The sequence below is a fragment of the Temnothorax americanus genome, unplaced genomic scaffold, assembly GCF_048541705.1.
Source record: "Temnothorax americanus isolate GAGA-0224 unplaced genomic scaffold, ASM4854170v1 Scaffold48, whole genome shotgun sequence".
Classification (NCBI taxonomy): domain Eukaryota; kingdom Metazoa; phylum Arthropoda; class Insecta; order Hymenoptera; family Formicidae; genus Temnothorax; species Temnothorax americanus.
The window spans coordinates 346304-366722 of record NW_027509635.1 but is presented as its reverse complement, the minus strand read 5'-3'; the positions used below and the strand labels follow the sequence as shown (position 1 = coordinate 366722).

The following is a 20419-nucleotide window of genomic DNA, read 5'->3' as shown; positions in this document are numbered from 1 at the left end:
AAAATATATGCTCGGATCAGATATTCCTTACGTACACACAGAGAAAAAGAATATTCTTAATTTGAAAATATATCTTATTTAGTTTTAACTTGGAAATCTTGAAGTGAGATTATATTGCGTTAAACTTGCTTGAATAAAGTCATTGTATAGTGCAACCAAGAAAAAAATGTTGAAATAAGAAGTTGAAATTCTTATAATAAAATATAGATTATTTCGTATATATAAGCAAGATCACTATAATCTTCTTATAAGAATTTTAACTTTTTATTCCAACATTTTTTTCTTGGTTGCACTATGTAATGACTTTATTCAAGCAAAGTTTTCTTCAAGCAAGTTTAACGCAGTATAATCTCGATCATTTCAAGATTTCCACGTTAAAACTAAAAATATTTTCAAAACAAAAATATTTTTTTTGTGTATATATGGAGACGCTAAAGATATCCTCAACAATTATCATTATTTTTAATGCAGCGTTAGCGAAGAACTACGTCTTCCATTAACGAAAAGAGAAAAAGACACGTATCTCCTCCCTTTCTTGAGCGACGACAATGACGTATCTTAATATAACACTTTCGGATTTTGCATTGTAATATATAGACGAAAAATAAAAGCACTTTTATTGTATAATTCAAATCCAAACTATCGATTGAACCTACTCAGGATTTGATCCCAGGTAGCACATTATAGTTTCATGTACGTTTTTTGAATGTATACATAGTTTCATAACCGTAAAAGAACCATTAAGAAACGTTTGAACAAACATGTTTCTGAAACCATGATTTAAAAAATGTATTTTTTAGGTTTCTACAGTTAACAAAAATACCTATTTGTTAAAGTTTTTTTTTTTAATTATAATTTGCTTTATATATATATATATATATATATTTATATATATATGAGTTTGTTATTTTGAAAGTGGTGTATAAGTTCAATTTTAAGAAATTCTGTCGTAATATGTGCATGTTGTTATATATAATATGGTTACAAATATATTGAAATATAAATACAAGTTTTTGTGTTTAATATAATTAAAGAAGAAAAGAAAAAAATATGCATTTTAAAAATAAATAGCTCATATACATATAAATAAATAAACAATTTTAAAACTGCGAAAATAAAAGCTTATAATTTTTTTATAATTTATTACAAGAAAAATATTATAAAATGATATATTATAAAATATTATAAAATATTATAAAATGACATTGACACACACACAATATAGTTTCAATATATGGATTATAAAAATTAGTTTTCTTATTAAGCGGATTATTATAAATACATAAAAAAAGAAATATAAAAATTAATTATAAAAAATTTATGTAGGTTTTTTAGCAATAGAATAGCTTAACCGATTCGTAGCTAATTTTAATTAATCTTTTACGGCATTTGCAATAACTTTATCTCCCGTGGATGGTCCATTTATCTCATTAAAGGCAAGTCTAGCACTTTCTAAAAAAATAATAAATATATTAATATAATTGTTTTATTTAATTAGGTAAAAAGTATTAGTGAAAAGATTAATAATAGTATTAACGTTTTTATATATTATTGTATGTTGCATGTACCATAAATAACGTCCATGATCTTTTTTTCTTTAAAGGCTATCTTATTTTTACGTCCAACCCAATTAAAGTGCGTTGCTAATTCGTTGGTTAACAAAAGTCGTAACATACTCATCACACAGCAACGTTGATTTTCGCCACCGATTGACGCTAGTTTTTTGCGCTGTGATGAGAGAAAGAAATGTATAATATAATTCATATATAAAATACGTACGTGATTATATAAGAAGAACGTTGTTAATACATATCTTAAAATCTCTAATGCATTTATTTATACCTACATAATAATTAAAGTTTTCTTTAACTGTTAGTAATTTCTCCATTTCCTCAAATTATTCCATAGTTGAAAGAGGAAGTTTAGGTAGCCCTTCAGGTTTCTTCCATGTTTCCATTCCTGCTGAATTCATATGTCGCTAAAGTACATTAATTTGTGACTGAATTTGCTCATACGTAATCTCAATACTTTGTAAGTATGATAAAACAACGCTCTGAAATTCAACTTCAGGCAATAATGCAAAATTCTTTATTCAAGGAATCTTGCTATTAGAACGAAAACTAGACGTCTCAGCGACAGATTGACGTTCCTGATCTATGCTATTTGTTTCCATAGTACTAGACGAAGTTTCTTCAATATTTTGACATCCAATTCTTGCAGTTGATTGTTTAACTACTTTTACTCCACTGACAGGTTGAATAGATTTAATGGTAGGGCCAGCAGGTATTTGTTGCGATGAGGGTTGCATGCTTGTTGTATGTTTTAATTGATTTTTAAGTGGACCACTAACTGTTCTTTGTAGCAAAAAATCTTTATCATTCTTATTCTTTTTCTTCTTTCTTGTGTACTCTTTTATTTTCTGTATCTTTTCAGTATCCATATTATTTTTACTTGAATTCGTTGAAGAACTTTCGGTATCTTCTGTATCATCGGTACTTGAAGACAGAGTCGGATTTTTAGTTCTCTTTCGTTTTTCAATTATTTTTGTTTTTTTATTTGTTGAATTATCTGATGAAGTGACTTGTTCAATATAATTATTCATAAACTGCTCAGCCGCATCATATTTATCTAAACATTCAGATAAATATTAAAGCACAAATATTTGTAGATATTTTTACGTATAAATTTGCATAAGTTTAAAGAATATGTGTTTATATAATATACCTTCTGTACGTAGAACAGTATTAACGTCAAATTTTTTCCATGACGATTGGTAGACTGCATTAGATTTTACTAGTGCTTTAAATTTGCCATCAGATTTGGTATTTGGCCAGTAACAAACTGAATTATTATCTGTTAACCAGATAAGAGGGACGACTGCACATTCCTTCTGAGTGCCATTTAAAAATTGTACCACTGCATAGGCACTCATTGTAGCCAGTGGGATTTGTCTTGTGCCTTATTTTTTTAGTATCTATTTTTGGTACATTGAGTAAATATATTCATAATTAATATTTATAAAGCAGCTATCTCAATTATAATTTAACAATTTATATGTAATTGTCACTTAAATTCATTTACATTCATGTTATGGCTATCTGTATAAATTATAATTTTTAGTAATTTTTAGAAAAAATTCTCCACGCAATTAAAATAATTAAGATATTTATTTTGCAGTCTATATACATATATCCCTAAAATTATGTGTCTTTAGTAATGCAACTATCTATTCATATAAGGTACGTGTGGAAAGTGTTACGTAAAACTAATGTACATAAATTTGTAAAACTTTATTAGATCTTATTTATTTCCTTGTTGGTGCTGAATTGGAAATGTAGCATATCCGTTTTTGAACGGAAAAAGTAGGCATTTATGATTTATTTCTTCTACGAAGAATGTAATTGATAAATCACAACCGTGAACAAAAAATATACCTAATTTGGAAGATGGAATAAGAGTATTGTACAAATCCTGTATATATTTAAAAGGTGTTCCAACACATTTATAACGCCCTTCTATGCGCAAATAATATGTTTAATTTCCACAATTTTATTATAAACCGAAACGATGTTATTTGGTCTTCTTATAGAAAGTTTGAAACGGTTAGTTATTAAAGTCAAGCATTTAAATAAACTTTTATTTTGCGATTTACCAACAATTTGTTTCGGAATATACTCTGTTTTAATGGAACAATTTAGAACTAAAGAATCTAGTTCTGTAATTCGATTTGCTATTTGTTGAAGTGGAAATTTGGTACCACGAACTAATCTTTTTATCTTACCTAAATAATTTTCAAATGGAAAGCAGCTAAAACTTTCTAGTGGGCCATACATTTCTACATCTTTGCAAATATGAAGTAAGGAGTGTACATTATATACTACAAACCATGGACCATATATTGTTGCTGACTGCTGAACGAATTTAACTATAGCTTGCTTTGCAATATGCAAATATGAAGCAATTAATGTTTTGCTGCATAAAATCGTTACAGCTGTGTGTAGCAATAAGAGATGATTGTATCTTTTGCTGTCTAAGTTATTATACATTACAATAGGACAAAGATATATTATGAAGTTCCGGAATTCCACAGCTTTTCACCTTTTCACTTCCTTAAAACTACGAGGTTTCCTAGCAAATTCGTTTGATACATATTTTCGTAATTGTTTCATCATACAATTCATATTAACTAAATTTCCTTTCGATAATTTACATTTACGTGTTCCCTCTATCAAATAGTTTACTATAATCCGTTTCACAACACCTGAGTATAATAAATGCATAGGATCTAAAGGAAATTGTGTCACTAATCCTATATCTTTGATTTTAAGTAAAGGAGATATACCTTTAATATGTGTACAGTTAATTTGATTTAATGAAAAATCACTATTTTTTCTTGCTTCGTATTTTTTTCTCACCGGATAATACAATTTCTTTTTTAAATGGGATTTAAAAAATTTATTATGCTCTTTATTAGAGGCTTCGGTTTTTGCTACTATGCAACATTTTTCGCAACCATGTTTACTTGTATGACCCATAATCATTTTTAACATTGCTCTCGCAGGAGCGTCACAAATAAAAGTTTTTATTTCTATTTCAAATACACTGTCTTCGTATCCTATATTATTTAATATTAGATCATTTATTTCTTTTATGAAATCATCTAAAAATAATTCCAACGGATCAGGTTTTCCACTTCCGCAAAATAAACCTACCATACACGGTGAATCATCAAGAAACACATCACTTTGTACTAATATAGGCCAAAATTCAGTTGAACTACTCTTAAACAGTGGTAAACCGTCAATATTAAAATCTAATTGAATAACATTATCTACTAACGTATCTTTTAAACCACGTTTTAATTTTTATTTTAATTTCATCTCTATGCCAAAATAACACATGTCACCATTATTTAAAGTAAAAGTTTTCGTCTCTTTCGGAGTCTTTAAGAGAGATCTCGCAGTAAGTGGTAAATAATTATATGTCCGTTTCAACATTTGCAAAAGTTCATCGATTGCGGTGTGCTTGATATTATTTCTGAGAGCCCAGTTGCGTAAATCATCTGGATTCAATATTGCACTTTTAGTTTCATCACATTTAGAATAATTATTTTCGTTTGGATCATGCACAGGCGTATATTCTGCGACAACTGTACTTACACATGAAGGACCTGTTTGTATGTTAAAATCAGCGCTACTTATACTCGTAAGTATGTTATTTTCATTTACAATAAAATCATCATCGCTATTATAAACATTATTTTCAAAATTCGACTTGTTTCCATTAATACTACAACGATCTAATGTATTTTCACAGTTAATTTCATTATCAGATAATAGTTTAATATTAATAAAATCGGATTCACAGTCTGTCTTTGCAACAGTTTGAAATATAAACTTTTCATTATCTTTAGAACTTAATTGCGTGCGGAGATAGAAGAAATATCATTATTTTTATTGCAATCTGCAAGCACTGCTTTTAATTTACGTTCAATTTTGCGACGCAGTTGTCGTTTACTAACAATTTCCTTTTCTAGAGGCATATTAAATGTGCAAATTATTTTTGAAAACTAAAAGAATAAAATTAAATTAAAAATGCTTTTTTTATCAGATTTGGAAATTTAAATCTAATATGCATGTGCGTAAGTTAACAAATATCAGAGGTCTCTAACCTTTGTAGGCCAAAAGCGAAATCGAATAATATTATTAAAATACAGCAGGCTACACAGCAGGAAAGATCGGTTCTCTATTCCTCAACAAGAATATTATGGATATATGGTGCCACTTCAGTAACCGGCTAGAGTTAGGATGTCACATTCTCCTGCGTCTTTGCTCGCGTTCTTGCTCGTGATACCAGGAATGGTCCCGCCAAAAAACGGAGATGGAGATTAAATAGATAGTTACTTGTTGTAGATAACGCTAATTAACAGTATATCTCTATGTTTTAATAATATTAGTTTGTATTTTTATCAGTTTCCATTTCTATTTCCTTTTTAATCGATTAACTTTCTCAATTGCCGACTTTCCTGACTATATAATATATATAACTTCTAATATTATAAATTTTCTTGTTAAGAGATATATCTACAAGGTTTAAAATTAATAATTAAAAATTATTTGTAATATTATATATGATCATTTGAGAGCGATTTCAGCAAATATGTACAAAAAAATAAAAAATTGAATAATGTTCGCTATAATAGTTTTTCCAAAGTATTTATTTCAACATAGATTATAGATAATTAGAGATAATATGAAACATTGCTTATATAACTAATTATGGGCACCGAAAAACTTAGACAAGTCGCTTATGTAATTCCGATTGTTCATGATAATAATCAGACGTTTTCGTTGTTAGAATAGGTAACAAAAAAGAGAGAGAGAGACAGACAGACAGACAGACAGACAGACTTGGTATTTAGATAACCATCAGGGATATCAGACATGAGGTGCGGTATTGTAATTGATATCAGAGGTCTCTAACCTTATTTGTAGGCCAAAAGCGAAATCGAATAATATTGTTGCGCTCGACCGCGCGTTCGCAGCACACACCTTCACGCACTCACTCGCGAACGCGGCGCGCAATCCCGTTACCGGGAATAAACTCACACAAATAGAAAAGAACTCGTTTAATGCAGTAATGTAATAGAACAATGGCTCATGAACACGTCTGAACGGTTCGAAGGCCCGGCGGAGAATCTGACAGACGGCAGAAGTAAACAAACAAACGCAACAGCTGGTCGTCAAGGCTCGACGTCACGCAGCGCTTCGCGACTGCTTTTTGGGCCTCTACCGGGCGTCTCGGCACGGGCGCAACACTCCCCCAAAATGTTGCGCTCGACCGCGCGTTCGCAGCACACACCTTCACGCACTCACTCGCGAACGCGGCGCGCATTTCCGTTACCGGGAATAAACTCACACAAATAGAAAAGAACTCGTTTAATGCAGTAATGTAATAGAACAATGGCTCATGAACACGTCTGAACGGTTCGAAGGCCCGGCGGAGAATCTGACAGACGGCAGAAGTAAACAAACAAACGCAACAGCTGGTCGTCAAGGCTCGACGTCACGCAGCGCTTCGCGACTGCTTTTCGGGCCTCTACCGGGCGTCTCGGCACGGGCACAACAATATTATTAAAATACAGCAGGCCACACAGCAGGAAAGATCGGTTCTCTATTCCTCAACAAGAATATTATGGATATATGGTGCCACTTCAGTAACCAGCTAGAGCTAGAATGTCACGTTCTCCTACGTCTTTGCTCGCGTCCTTGCTCGTGATACCAGAGGATTGGTCCCGCCAAAACGGAGATGGAGACTATGGAGAGGCGAGATCGCGGAACAAAAGAAGAGCGCGGCGCGGTGTTGAGCTGCCTATCCCCTCCATCTCCGTATATAAATGAATTCTAACATATATACTGCAGATTATATGGATATTAAGATTTTTGTGGAAAAAATAATTGTAAATATTTGTAACACACGCGCATTGCATATTGCACGTATAAAACATTACCATGCAGTAAGCGTTTATTACGTTTATTAGAAACGTTTAAAAAATGTATATTTATTACAATTTCTTAACGTATACTGCTATACGGTATAATAATCGTCTATTACTTATACCTATACCAATTCTAAACCATTGATACGTATATTATACCATATTTATATCAATGAGTGTTTCACGGGTATATTTATATATATATTTATATATTTATATATAGGTATAACAAATATTAAAAGTATAATTACATATAGGTATAGTCGTTATGACCTTGTTGTATATTACGTTTGAACTCTCCGTATCTTTTAAAATGTTTTGTTCACATTCGCAATGCTATCCAATAATCATTTTTCTAACTGCCCAAAGCGTGTCAGGCCGTTAGGCTAACAGCCGGCTTTTAGCCTAAAAGGCTGAATTTACTAGGCTATTATACTAATTCACGGTTTATTACTCTATTGGCCGGCGTTTAGCTAAGTTCCTAGGATTTTAGCTAACGGGCTGATTTTTCTATAAGCCTACGACATATATATATATGTCGTATATATATTTATGTCGTATATATATATATATATATATATATATATATATGTCGTAGGCTTATAGAAAAATCAGCCCGTTAGCTAAAATCCTAGGAACTTTAGCTAAATGCCGGCCAATAGAGTAATGAACCGTGAATTAGTGTAATAGCCTAGTAAATTCAGCCTTTTAGGCTAAAAGCCGGCTGTTAGCCTAACGGCCTGACACGCTTTGGGCAATTAGAAAAATGATTATTGGATAGCATTGCGAATGTGAACAAAACATTTTAAAAGATACGGAGAGTTCAAACGTAATATACAACAAGGTCATAAGGGCTATACCTATATGTAAATATACTTTTAATATTTGTTATATATATATATATATATATATATATATATATATATAATTTATTTATATATATATATATATATATATATATATATATATATATATATAAAGCAAATTATAATTTTGAAAGGAAAAATTTAACAAATAGGTATTTTTGTTAACTGTAGAAACGTAAAAAATACGTTTCTTAATGGTTCTTTACGGTTATGAAACTACGTATACGTTCAAATCACGTATATGAAATTAATATGTGCTATCTGGGGATTGGACTGCAATGTGTCTCGCTACGCGTACACTTATTATTAGTGCAAGACACTACCGTATCTTTTAATTGTAGAAAATTTATCTTTTTTTTTAATTTCGATATTTTTTAATTATATTTACTCTAATTAAATATATACACAGAAAAAAGTTATCTTAAATCAAGACGAATATATTCAAATCAACACAATCATTGTATCATATATAAGCAAGAATATATAACTTTCTTAAAATAATTTTATATTCTTGTATTTTAAGAATATTATAATTTAATTTGAATATAATAATTGTCACCTAAAGAGTGACATAAACAATATGATTTTTTTAATGATAATGGTGTCCTCAAATATCACCCACAGAAAAGAAGAAAAATATATTCTTATTACTAAAAAATAATTTTTATTGATGATAATGAGGTTCCGAAACCAAATCTGCTCTTTGCTTCTGCTTAATATACGCGGCTGAAAGTATTTTAAATGCGAGAAAGCTCTTTTTGCCATGCGCTGCCTAACATCGTTGTTGCAATAAGAAACCCATTTGATGGAAATAACCAAATTTTGGTTGACACAACATATTAAGTTATTTGTTTCTGTTGAAGTAGTGAAGTAATTAACATCAAATTAATTATGAAAAGAGTAATAGAGTGAACTAATAATATATTTAAAAAAAACATTAGAACAACGTGTTGCTTATCCCTTGTTGCTTGTCCCTTTCCTTCGCGAACTGTCGTGGTGTGTGGACGTGTGTGGACTAGAGCGGACGTGTACAAATATATTGTGAGCTGATATAATAAACGAACGTGTGGAGATATATATTATTGTGAGCAGATAAGATGTTGTGAGCTGTGTTGAGACGAGTGTAACGTGCAGTGATGTTAATCGTGTGGTGAGCAACATACGAAATAAGATAAGTGACATGTCTGTTTAGATTATATTTGCTGCGAACCCATCTGTCATATTGTGAACTTATGTTAAAATATAATTATTTCTCTCTTATCAGCCAGCTTGCTAAATAGAGAAACAACAATCTTTTTAGTTTTTAACAGTTTCTATATGAGCAAACAAATACTTTTGTTGGAAGAACAAAATAATTTTGTTGCAAAAATATGTATGTGGAACCAAATATTTGTTCAAAGAAAAAAAGATCCAATTCGGCTACAACCAAATACAGGGACTATTTGTTTGAACAAAGTAAATTGTGTTGTACGAAGAAAAATAATGTGTTGGGTTTACGAATTAACTACGAATCGCAACTACAACAATATTTTTGTTTTGGACAACACAAATTTAAATAATATTTGTTAAAGGAACAAATACTTTCCAACAAAAGACGTTGGTTTCTCTAAACAACCTAATCATTTGCAGAAATCAATTAATTTAATTCAACAAAACAAAACTCGCTAACAAAAAAATTTTGGTCCTATCAACTAATTTGGTCTCTCAGTGTGCGAATTACTGGTCAGTAAAATAAGCGAATGCATTTTATGGGCGTCCACAATGTCTTATTCTTTCGATTTTTTCTTCTTTATTGTAACATAATAAAATTGAATCAACATTGTTTGTATTTACGTTATAAAGAGTATTGAATTTTAAAATAAGATTAAACTGTCTTTATCGTTATAATATAAATATTCTTAGTTTAAAAGTACTGTTATTCTCTATCCATTTTTTTGCTTTTCGTTATTAAAAATTATTTTTCAATAATAAGAATATATTTTTCTTTATTGAATTATATATAATGCCTCGGTGCTAATAATTTATCTTTGCTCAACGCTTATATAATCCCATTTTAAGATTTACATGTCAAAAATAAAAATATTCTCTAAATAAAAATGTTTTTTTTTCTGTGTAAGATTCCTCGAAAGACAGAAAAGAAATTTTTGTATTGTAGGATATTAAATTGTAAAGAGCTTTTTACTTGACAATTTTGATGTAATCAATTTTAACGTAATTTGATTTAATCAATTCGGCATCGTCAGACTACGATAAGAATTTCTCCAATCTGCTATATGCATCAAACGTAGACATCTTGACATGCTTACTAATTTAATCGCATTTCTGCTATGCATCGTCAATCAACAGTGTAGGGTTGCCAATTGCTATGAACTTGATTTAAAAAAAGTACATAAATCAGTTTGACATTGATATTAGAACGAGAAAATAAAAATATTTTTAAAAACTAAGATATTTTTGCTAAAAAAAATCTTGACTCCAAATTAATTAAGGAATTTGTCACTAAAATTAATAATTTGCGAAGTGTCAGACGTATATTTTAGCAATAGCTATCTTTTTCTTTTATAGTATGTAAATAAATTTAAATGAGTATTGATAGTCTGATAATTCTAAGTTTTACTGAAATCTTCCATTTTAACCCTTTAAGGGCCTGTGTACATATGTACCTACATTAAAAAAACTAAAAAAACTAAAAAACTTTCATCGGGGACGTCTTTTAAAACTATCTTATAAATTATAACATTTTACTCCAACGGGATCGATGTGCAATGTAGCCCCTAAAGGGTTAATGGATTTATTCACGAAATATTTTTTGAAATTCTTCCTCCCTTTATAGAGAATTGTTCCTTTGCACAAGAATTTTATTAATCTGTATGCATTATTTATGACATATATATTATTTATATTATTTATACCATTATATATTTAATAGATTACCTTTCGGTTTAGTCGGTGGAACTTTTATCCTCTCCGAGAAAGGTATCGTAAAGACACTTTCCTTCGCAAAGACGACCATTATAGTGAACTTCTAACGAAGCTGATACTGAAGCAAATTGCAGAAACAACGACACATCGACCGTATCCACGTAGCTTTATATTATCACCGAAAACTGATTCTCCCACCTTTTTACATTTGAACGTCTACTTAAGCGACGGCACGTCTTGCTGTCATATTAATAAACAGATATCATTTCTTTAGCATCAAAAATCACTGTATAGCAAAATGTAATCCTACTCAATTATACACCTGCTCAATATTCTTCACTGTCTGTTTTATCTTCCATTAATTTCCCGAATGGGATTAACATTTAATCTTTGGATTTTTATTGCATTATTATTGTGATATAATTTAATAACACAGATTTGCTTCAAATTGCAAATTTATATATTTTAATGATCATAACAAATAAAAAAAAAGGAATATAAAATAACTAACTAAAATAACTAAAGAAAGAGATATTTCTCCATTTAAAAACAATATTTTTTTCTATACTTACATAATCTTCTCTGTTGGATATATTTCTTTTCATAAATACATAATTGAAGAGAGTTGAAAGATGTGCGAATCAGAAACTTGAGGTAAATTATTGTCTGTCACCAAGATTTTATTAATTTAATACTGATTAAATTAATCATATACATCGAAATTTTTTGTAATTAGAAGAAAATTTTAACACTAATTGCCAAGATGCGAGCAATATGAATTAATGATTGATTTGAAATAAATGTGTTTCGTTAATAAAATGTACGATAAAAAAAAAGGAAAAAGACTTAACAAAATCTGTAACTGAGTCTTAATTATTTTGTCACTTACTGAGATTTTATTATTGAGATTTCATCGCGTGAATATGAATCAATCGCGAACGATAAATAATCTTTTCTGCGTTCTGTACAGATAACGCGAATGTTAATAACAATAACTTAAGCACCACACTGGCCAGTTGACATTCTATCAGATAGAGATTTGCTCTCGAGTATTCAGAGCCTTGGCGAAAACGTGTATTGTCGTATCTATCGATCAATAATACATACCAGGAAAATGAACGTCGAAAGATATGGAAAAAACGGGAATTTCGTAACACTTACAAGGATTTGGAACTGTCCTTCACCGATTTCGGTGAAATTTGGATATATTGCAGAGTGGCGAAAAAAATAACAGACACGTATTCTTTTTATCCGCTCCGAAGCATGTTTTTAGGGATGGAAACAACCCCTCAAAAGAAATTCTATATATTTAATTACGAGTGAATATCTCTAAAACTGGTATATAAAAAAATGTTTTAAATTTCACTAAAAGAATTAATTTTTGTTAACAAACTCGTGTTCTTCGACGCGTCCTTGTTCGGATCGCTTGTGAAGTAGGCAACCAGTCGCACGACAGCATTGACGTCTGACAATACTAGTCCACTTTCTTTACTTTTATTTAGGCTTTTTGGTTGTTTTTTTTTAATTTTTATTTACACATTTTATTACAGGAGGTGGTCAAAGTGCTTGCCTCGCACCTGATTACGTTAATATTACATCTGAATAATAAATTCCTTATCCTTTCACTTTTACGTAACATGTATTTACAAGAAGAAATCAAGAGGCGTCAAGTTGACCGACAATTGAAAGCTAATTGAAAATATAACGGGGGCTTCTAATCAAATCAGGAAAAATATTGAAATATTCCAAGCAGTAAGAAATTCAATGCTACACAGATGTGATAAATGTAATCAAGTGCAAGACAAGATACTTTGAGCATCTCCTGTAATAAAGTATGTAAATAAAATGTTTAAAAAGTAATAAAAAATACAACATTAAAGAACATGTGGACGAGTATTGTCACGCACTGTCATGCGACTGATTGCCTACTTCACAGGCGATCCGAACAAGATCGCATAGCTCCTCAAGGATGCATCGGAAAAGTCCCTTAATAAAAATTCTTTCGTGAGAGAGACCTATCAACCCCTGACGTTTGTCCCATACCTTCTAAAACACTCTCTATATTCACAATCAATTTTTACACATATTTAACATTTAGAACCCGTTTTTTCCTGATAAGTTACTAGGCATTTGTTTTGGAATAAAATCTTCTCATAATCGGTTTCCAGACACTTTCTTTTACATTATAATTAGCATATATTATAGTAATTTTAGTATTACAGTGCTTAATTATTATGATTAGCTTCCAGTAATCTTTTAGTGATCTTAAAAGTTATTTTTATTCTATTTATAAAAACCTATTTGACAAATGTTTTCTTTACGTACAAAACTTGACTTTATTTTAACTTTTCAGAATGCTTGAGGAAATCATAAACACTGTACGTGAAACTTTTAAAACTATGTCTATTATCATTTCAAACACGTAATATGCATGTGATTGTATCTAAAATATTGTTTTAAGTCCAATCAAAATAAAAAGTAAAAATTCGTTGTTATATACACCTAATAATGTACCTCTAGGTCTAATAGTCCAGGAGCTAGCGGTAATTTTTTCTTTGACTCTTGACTTATTTTCTTACAACTGAATTTTATTTTACAGTTTAATAATATATTAAGGATGAAATATATAACCTTATCCGACAATTTTAGTGGGACAGAACCGCTCTCTGACGTCTTTGTTATGTTAATTAATCATCAATTAATGACTGAAATATTTATGTCGGACAAAGGGGTCAAATTGTTCGAAATTTTATATATTTTCGATTTTCACACGTGTCTGACGAAAATATCAGGACATATTTGCTCTCTGATAAAAATAATGTTGAAAATATGATTATCCGACATGTGATATTATTTACTGGAGTATTTCTGTCGGACAAAGTGGTCAAATTGTTCGAAATTGTATATACTATCGATATTCACTCGTGTCTGATGAAAATAGTGGGACATATTTGCTCTCTGACAATAATAATATTGTAAATATTATTATTGGACAGGTGATATTATTTACTAGAGTATTTCTGTCGGACAAAGTGGTTAAATTCTTTGGAATTTTATATACTAACGATATTCACTCGTGTCTGATGAAAATAGTGGGACATATTTGCTCTCTGACAAAAATAATGTTGTGATTATTATTATTGGACATGTGATACTATTTACTGGAATATTTCTATCGGACAAAGTTGTCAAATTCTTTAAAATTTTATATACTTTTGATTTTCACACGTGTCTGATGAAAATATTGGAACATGTTAGCTCTCTAGCAATGATAATGCTGTGACTATTATTATTGGACTTTTCAGCAGCATTTTGACAAATTTATTATAAAAATTTTTCCACGCAAATTATGAATATTTATTTTACATACATACATATATGTGTACACACACAAAAATGCATTTTGTTTAAAAATCTTCATCTTTGCTATCACTTGAATAAAGTGTTTCTTCTCTGTTACGTGTGAACAAAATTTTAGTCTTTTAAATAACCAAAAGTGCTAATTGATATTAAAATCTTTAAATAGCCAAGAATGCTAATCGATATCGATTAATTATCCGATTTCTCATGGAGACAGTTCTCTGGCCGTGGTTCACAGGGAATCGAGTTACACTTGGTGATAAGACCTTCCTCCTCCCTTAGGATAAGACAATGAAATGGTGGGAAGCTCAGGCGGGGAGGTTCTCGCCATTTAAGTATAAATAAGAGCGAAGGATTAATTCAGTAGTTATTCGAAGTCCGGAGTTTTGAGTAGTCGATACTCTATTGTCAAAATCTAAACTCGTAGTAACAACTTTAAAAAACCGTATTTAACATTTGTAATCGAGTTTTCCGGAATAAAGGTAATTTTAATTTTGAAACTAATTTCATATCCAAAACCTTTTTGATTTCATCACTACTAACTGTCGCTGCCAAACTGCGTGGCAACAGGAGACTTCCTATTATTCTTGTCGCTGCCAAAAGCGTGGCAACAGGAGACTTCCTATTAATCTTGTCGCTGCCAAAAGCGTGGCAACAGGAGATTTCCTATTATTCTTGTCGCTGCCAAAAGCGTGGCAACAGGATTCCTGAATGCCCAGAAAAGGGGGCAAAAGATTCCAAATCAAAAAATTAAAATATCTTATTAAACAAGCTATTCTATTTGATCACGACCCCTTTCCATTATTTTTAAAATTAAAGGAAGTTGAAACCAAAATTCAAATTAAAAAACCCTTAACTCCATACAAATTAATTCCTTTGGATTTTACGGTTGATTTCCCTAATTTTGAAATAATTAAAAGGTCTGATCCTCGTTATAAAACTTATAAAATTCGCTATCTTTTCGGCCTTGATTAATCACACAACTTGGTCCAAATCCCGGGTAAATAACTTAAATGTTTTGACCCAAAAACGGACGACAGAACGTAACATAATTTTGGTGACAGCGGTGGGATACTAAAGGTTGTGTGAAAAGGAACAAAGTAAACAGTGACAAAAGTATAAATTAAATTAAGATGATTCGTACGCCACCTTCCGAAACGGAAACGCCAACGGGTACAGGAACAGGAGATATGGACATCGATGAATTACGAAGGACCTTGGCTCACCAGCAACAAGTAATTCAACAATTACAACAATCACAAAGTTCACGACCACCGAGTTCAGGAATGGCGATCATAAATGAAGGAACACTAGGTAATTATTTGCACTTTTCAATCAGAGATGCATTAGAAGCAGTGCCAAATTTTGATGGAGGAAATATTCCTTTTGTATATTTTGTCGAGGGTTGTGAGGAAGCACTCAGCATGATCACGCCGACACAAGAAATAAACTTAGTCCGTGCAGTGCGTAACAAATTAAAAGGGGACGCACATAGATCAATTCTCGGGCAAACTTTCGGTAAAATGCAAGAATTAGTAAAATTTTTGAGAACTAAATACGGGCCTAGAGAAACAGTTTAGGAAGCTCAGGGACGGTTAGCTTATTTATATCAGAAAAAGGATGAAAAAGTAGTCGCGTATGCAAATCGTATACGAGAATTAGGGAAGCGAATACTTGATGCACAAAGAAGAGAATCAGGACAGATAAGCCCAGAATTTCAAAATTCAATTGAAAATCATTTAAAAACAAGCTTTTTACGCGGTTTAGATAAGGAAATTATAATATCAAAAGAAGGAAGGTTCGAAGAGGTTGAGAGTCGGGCGATTGATGCTGAAAAAGAATTAGAGACAGTTAAAATGATAAGGAGCGTTGTGCTCGCTGAGAATACACCTGGTGAAAAACGAGCATCAACACGACGTATAGAAACTGAAGTAGTAACCTGTCAATTTTGTCATAAGAAAGGCCATACAGCAGATCGGTGCTGGCAAATCAATAAATTTCAGGGAAATAGTAAGAACGGGAATCAAAATACACCTGGCTATCCGCAGAACAATACTAATAATAATCAAGAACAACTTCAGGTATACAACAAAATTCAAATAATCAAAATTTAAATTCAACAATAATATGCAGGTATTGCAAAAAATCCGGGCATACATTAAAAGAATGTCGTAGACGTATATATAATAATAATCTCCGCCAGAATTCACAAAATCAGGGAAACGAACAGATTCCCGTGAGGACAGGGGCGACCCCGGGAAATGCCAAAATACGTCCCACACGAGTAGTATCGGGGGAACCAGAATCAGATATCGAAGAGTAAATATAGCTGACATTGAAGATGTACCATCTGTGAAATTAAATAGTTCAAACTTTACGGAAAATTTAAAATTCTTAGTGGACAGTGGATCAGGGCCAAATATAATTAAAGATAATTTTATTACACCTGAAACCATAGTGGACAGAAATGAAACTCTGAGACTTAGTGGAATAACAACGCATCATGTGACCACCTTAGGGCTGGCACAGATAGATATCTTAGGATGTCCAGTTGTATTTCATTTAGTCAAGGATGATTTTCCGATACCACAAAATGGGATTTTGGGTTCAGATTTCTTTAAACAATTTCAAGTGAAAGTTAATTATGAACAAAATCAATTAGAATGGAATGATACTTATATTCCTTTTGAAGAAAAAGAAGAAACTTTCATAATTGCTCCGAGATGTATTTCACAAATGCATATTAGAGTCGCAAATCCAGAATTAAAAGAAGGATATGTACCGCGATTAAACGTGACAAAGGGCATTTACTTAGGAGATGCTTTAGTTACAGTAAAAGATGACAGGGCATATCTACAAGTAATAAATACGAATGATAAAGAAGAAGAGATATATGTACCCACAATCAAAATATATGAGTTTGAAACAACTGAAAAGCAAATTCATAATTCAAATTCAAATCCAAACTCGGACTGCTTAGGTAGTTCCATTCATAATTCAAATTCAAATCCAAACTCGAACTGCTTAGGTAGTTCAATTCATAATTCAAATATAAATCCAAACTCGGACTGCTTAGGTAGTTCAATTCATAATTCAAATTCTAACTCAAACTCTGATTTCAACTCAAACTCGAGCTCTGATATAATTCTAATTCCGAATTCCGAAAGCCTTAACTCAAGTTCAAGATTTTGTTTTCACGTGAATAAAGAAGAAAAAAAGCAAAAATCATAAAAACATTAAGATTAGAACATTTAAATACTGAAGAACGATTACATATTGAAGAATTAATTGAAAAAAGTTCAGATTGTTTTTACTTGCCTGGAGAAAAACTTGAACATACGAATGTTTTAAAACATCGAATTCCAACGGTAAATGAAATACCAATATACACACACGACAATATAGATTTCCAGTAATTCATAAAGATGAAATAAGTAGGCAGGTAAATGAATTATTAGATCAGAATATCATTAAGGCGTCAAAATCTCCATATAACACGCCTGTGTGGATAGTCCCTAAGAAGCCAGATTCAAAGGGGAATAAACGGTGGAGAATGGTGTTAGATTTCCGCGACCTAAATGATAAGACAGTAGGTGACGCATATCCACTTCCAAACATAACGGAGATATTGGATCAGCTGGGTGGCGCGAAATATTTCTCGGTGTTTGACCTTGCTTCAGGTTTTCATCAAATCAAAATGCATCCAGCTGATAGTCATAAAACAGCATTTTCAACGCCATATGGACATTATGAATTTAATCAAATGCCTTTTGGATTAAAGAATGCACCGGCAACCTTTCAAAGATTAATGGATTTAGTGCTTACAGGAATGCAAGGTAATGAAATTTTTGTATACTTAGATGACATAGTATTATATTCAAGTTCTTTAATAGAACATGCAATTAAATTCGAAAAGTTAATTAAGCGATTACGCGAAGCAAATTTAAAACTACAACCGGATAAATGTGAATTTTTAAGAAAAGAAGTTACTTATTTAGGACATATAATAGGAGAAAATGGAGTCCGTCCAGACCCTAAAAAAATAGAGGCAGTACAAAATTTTCCAATTCCAAAAACTGCTAAAAATATAAAACAATTTCTGGGACTAGCGGGATACTATCGTAGATTTATCCAAGGATTTTCAAAAATAGCTAAACCATTAACCAATTTATTAAAAAAAGACATTGATTTTAAATGGGGGGACAAAGAGCAAGAAAGCTTTGATATATTGAAAAATGCATTATGTCATGAACCAATATTACAATATCCTGATTTTACTAAACCTTTTCTTTTAACAACTGATGCATCTGGAACTGCAATTGGTGCAATTTTAAGTCAGGGACAAATAGGAAAAGATCAACCAATAAGTTACGCTTCAAGAGTATTAAATGAAGCTGAGAAAAATTATTCTACAATTGAAAAAGAATTATTAGCAATAGTTTACGCTGTGCAACATTTTAGACCTTATCTTTATGGAAAAAAATTTAAATTAATAACCGATCATAAACCATTAACCTGGCTTCATAAATTGAAAGATCCTACTTCACGATTAGCGAGATGGAGAATTAAATTAACTGAATATGATTATGAAATAATTTACAAACCGGGAAAAATAAATGCTAATGCTGATGCTTTATCGAGAAACCCTGTGACAAATATATTTCCAATACATCCTTCATTTGATGAAATCGAAGAGTGTCCAGAAGATGATGAAGCAAGACAAAGAAATGCTAATCCTAAACCTTTTCCAGTTTCGCAAAGAAGGGGAATGATGATAGAAGAACCGGAGCCGACAGTTACAGGAATGCGAACACGTAATGCAGAGAAATCAGAAGGAGAAAGCATACCCTTTACAAAAAAGGAATTAGAAGAACCGCTATTTATTGAACACACAATCCATGTAGAAATACACAATAATCCAATAAATCAAACAAATAATGATGAATCTTTGCCTTTAGAGTCATTAAATAATAATGAAACTTTAGAAATACACAATAATTCAGAAAATCAAATAAACAATAATGAATCTTTAGAAATACACAACAATCCAATAAATCAGATAAATAATGACGAATCATCACCTTTGGAATCGCCGAACATTATAGATGACGCTCAAAATGAAACACTTGAGATAGGAACATCTTTAGAAAACATTAATAACGATGATCTAAATTTTTCAATTACCAATAATGAAACAATAAATTCACAAATAATTATACCATCTAATCTTTTAGAAATATTAAATAGTTTAACAAGAGATTGTGAAAATTATGAGTTTTATCAAAATAAGGCTACACATGTTAATCATTGCAAAGACCAAACAAAAATTGTCGAAGGAGAAACCATTGGCGACAACCTGAAAGATGACCAAGAAGATCAAGTTACTGACGACGACGACTTTGAGGAAGAAGAAGAGGTGGAACGAAGTGAAGAAGAAAGAGACAGTGACAGTGAAGAGGACATAGACACAACATTTAATGAACTTACGATTACAGACGAGACCGTGGACAGAACTGAAAGACAAATAATTACGCGAAGACAAAAACACAGTGTAATAAATAGTCGTGATCAAATATTTATGAGGAAAGAAAATTATTTATATTTCCTAACTAGAAATGGTAAACCTTGTGACGAAGGATCGAAACAACTTCAAAATCAAAATTTATTACCCAAAATTAAACAAAGTAAATCAGGAAACATTGAAATCATTAGAAGGGGAAATAAAATTCATTTGATTTTAATTTGTATAGAAGATGTTAAAGAACAGATGAGT

At 31.2% G+C, this 20419-nt stretch overlaps 3 protein-coding genes across 4 annotated transcripts in view; 1 reads left to right on the top strand and 2 right to left on the bottom strand.

Annotated features, from left to right (window-relative positions):
- LOC143903505 (putative inorganic phosphate cotransporter) overlaps positions 1-11651 on the bottom strand; it is a 52548-nt gene extending 40897 nt beyond the window's left edge. Inside the window, exon 1 of one of the 2 annotated variants that reach the window (XM_077417143.1) lies at positions 11299-11651. The gene's annotated coding sequence lies outside the window, so the exon portion shown is untranslated. Of the gene's footprint in view, positions 1-6483; positions 7384-11298 lie in introns of those variants that run through there. The other variant, XM_077417144.1, reaches the window with a different exon arrangement.
- LOC143903536 (uncharacterized) lies at positions 1273-3067 on the bottom strand. The gene is made up of 4 exons (XM_077417179.1): positions 2725-3067; positions 1847-2628; positions 1569-1728; positions 1273-1452 (listed from the first exon to the last, which is right to left on the bottom strand). Exons 2-4 carry the CDS (start codon positions 1886-1888, stop codon positions 1373-1375), a joined length of 282 nt encoding a protein of 93 aa, XP_077273305.1. The 5' UTR covers positions 1889-2628; positions 2725-3067; the 3' UTR covers positions 1273-1372.
- Positions 11652-11903: 252 nt separating the features above from the next.
- On the top strand, positions 11904-20419 carry LOC143903513 (uncharacterized). Its single transcript, XM_077417156.1, has 3 exons — positions 11904-15960; positions 18428-18482; positions 19398-20419. The coding sequence occupies exons 1-3, from the start codon at positions 15780-15782 to the stop codon at positions 19462-19464; spliced, it is 303 nt and encodes a 100-aa protein (XP_077273282.1). The 5' UTR covers positions 11904-15779; the 3' UTR covers positions 19465-20419.